Consider the following 527-nt stretch of genomic DNA (forward strand, 5'->3'; position numbering starts at 1 on the left):
AGGAGCCACACCACGTGCAACCCCCCATGGCACAGTCTCTGCCCACACCCACCGTCCCAGGCACTGGACTCCACCCAGGCGGCTGCGTTGAAGAGCGAGGCCGTGCCCCCATAGCAGGCGTTGGTGGTGTCGATGCCCTCCACGTCGGTGTTGCCCGAGTCATGGAAGAGCTGCATGAGGACGGTCTTGACAGCCTTGGACTTGTCTATGACAGTCTCGGTGCCCACCTCCAGACGGCCGATGGCATCCCAGGAGAGGCGCCCGCGCTCCACCAGCCGCTGCACCACCGTCAGGCACAGGGCGGTGATGTCCTCATGGGCGGCACAGAAGCCCCTCTGTTGCTGGCCCAAGCCCCGTGTGTACTTGCCGGCCTCTACGCCGTCGTACTGCTCCAGCTCCTCCTGCTCCACGTACTGGGCGGGGAAGTACACCTCCAGGGCCAGGATGCCCACGTCCTTGGGCCAGGTGCCTGTCCCAGCAGCACTGGAGAGGCTGAGGGGCAGAGGGAGCAGCGACGGTCCCACAGT

At 66.0% G+C, this 527-nt stretch overlaps 1 protein-coding gene across 1 annotated transcript in view; it reads right to left on the bottom strand.

Moving 5' to 3' along the window:
* LOC104532658 (hydroxymethylglutaryl-CoA synthase, mitochondrial-like) overlaps positions 1 to 521 on the bottom strand; it is a gene marked incomplete at both ends in the record, with an annotated part of 852 nt that extends 331 nt beyond the window's left edge. The window contains one exon of the mRNA XM_010177914.1: positions 53 to 521. Coding sequence (XP_010176216.1) covers positions 53 to 521 — 469 coding nt within the window. The remainder of the gene's footprint in view (positions 1 to 52) is intronic.
* Positions 522 to 527: the final 6 nt, after the last annotated feature.

The sequence above is a fragment of the Antrostomus carolinensis genome, unplaced genomic scaffold (assembly GCF_000700745.2).
Source record: "Antrostomus carolinensis isolate BGI_N321 unplaced genomic scaffold, ASM70074v2 scaffold26281, whole genome shotgun sequence".
Lineage (NCBI taxonomy): Eukaryota > Metazoa > Chordata > Aves > Caprimulgiformes > Caprimulgidae > Antrostomus > Antrostomus carolinensis.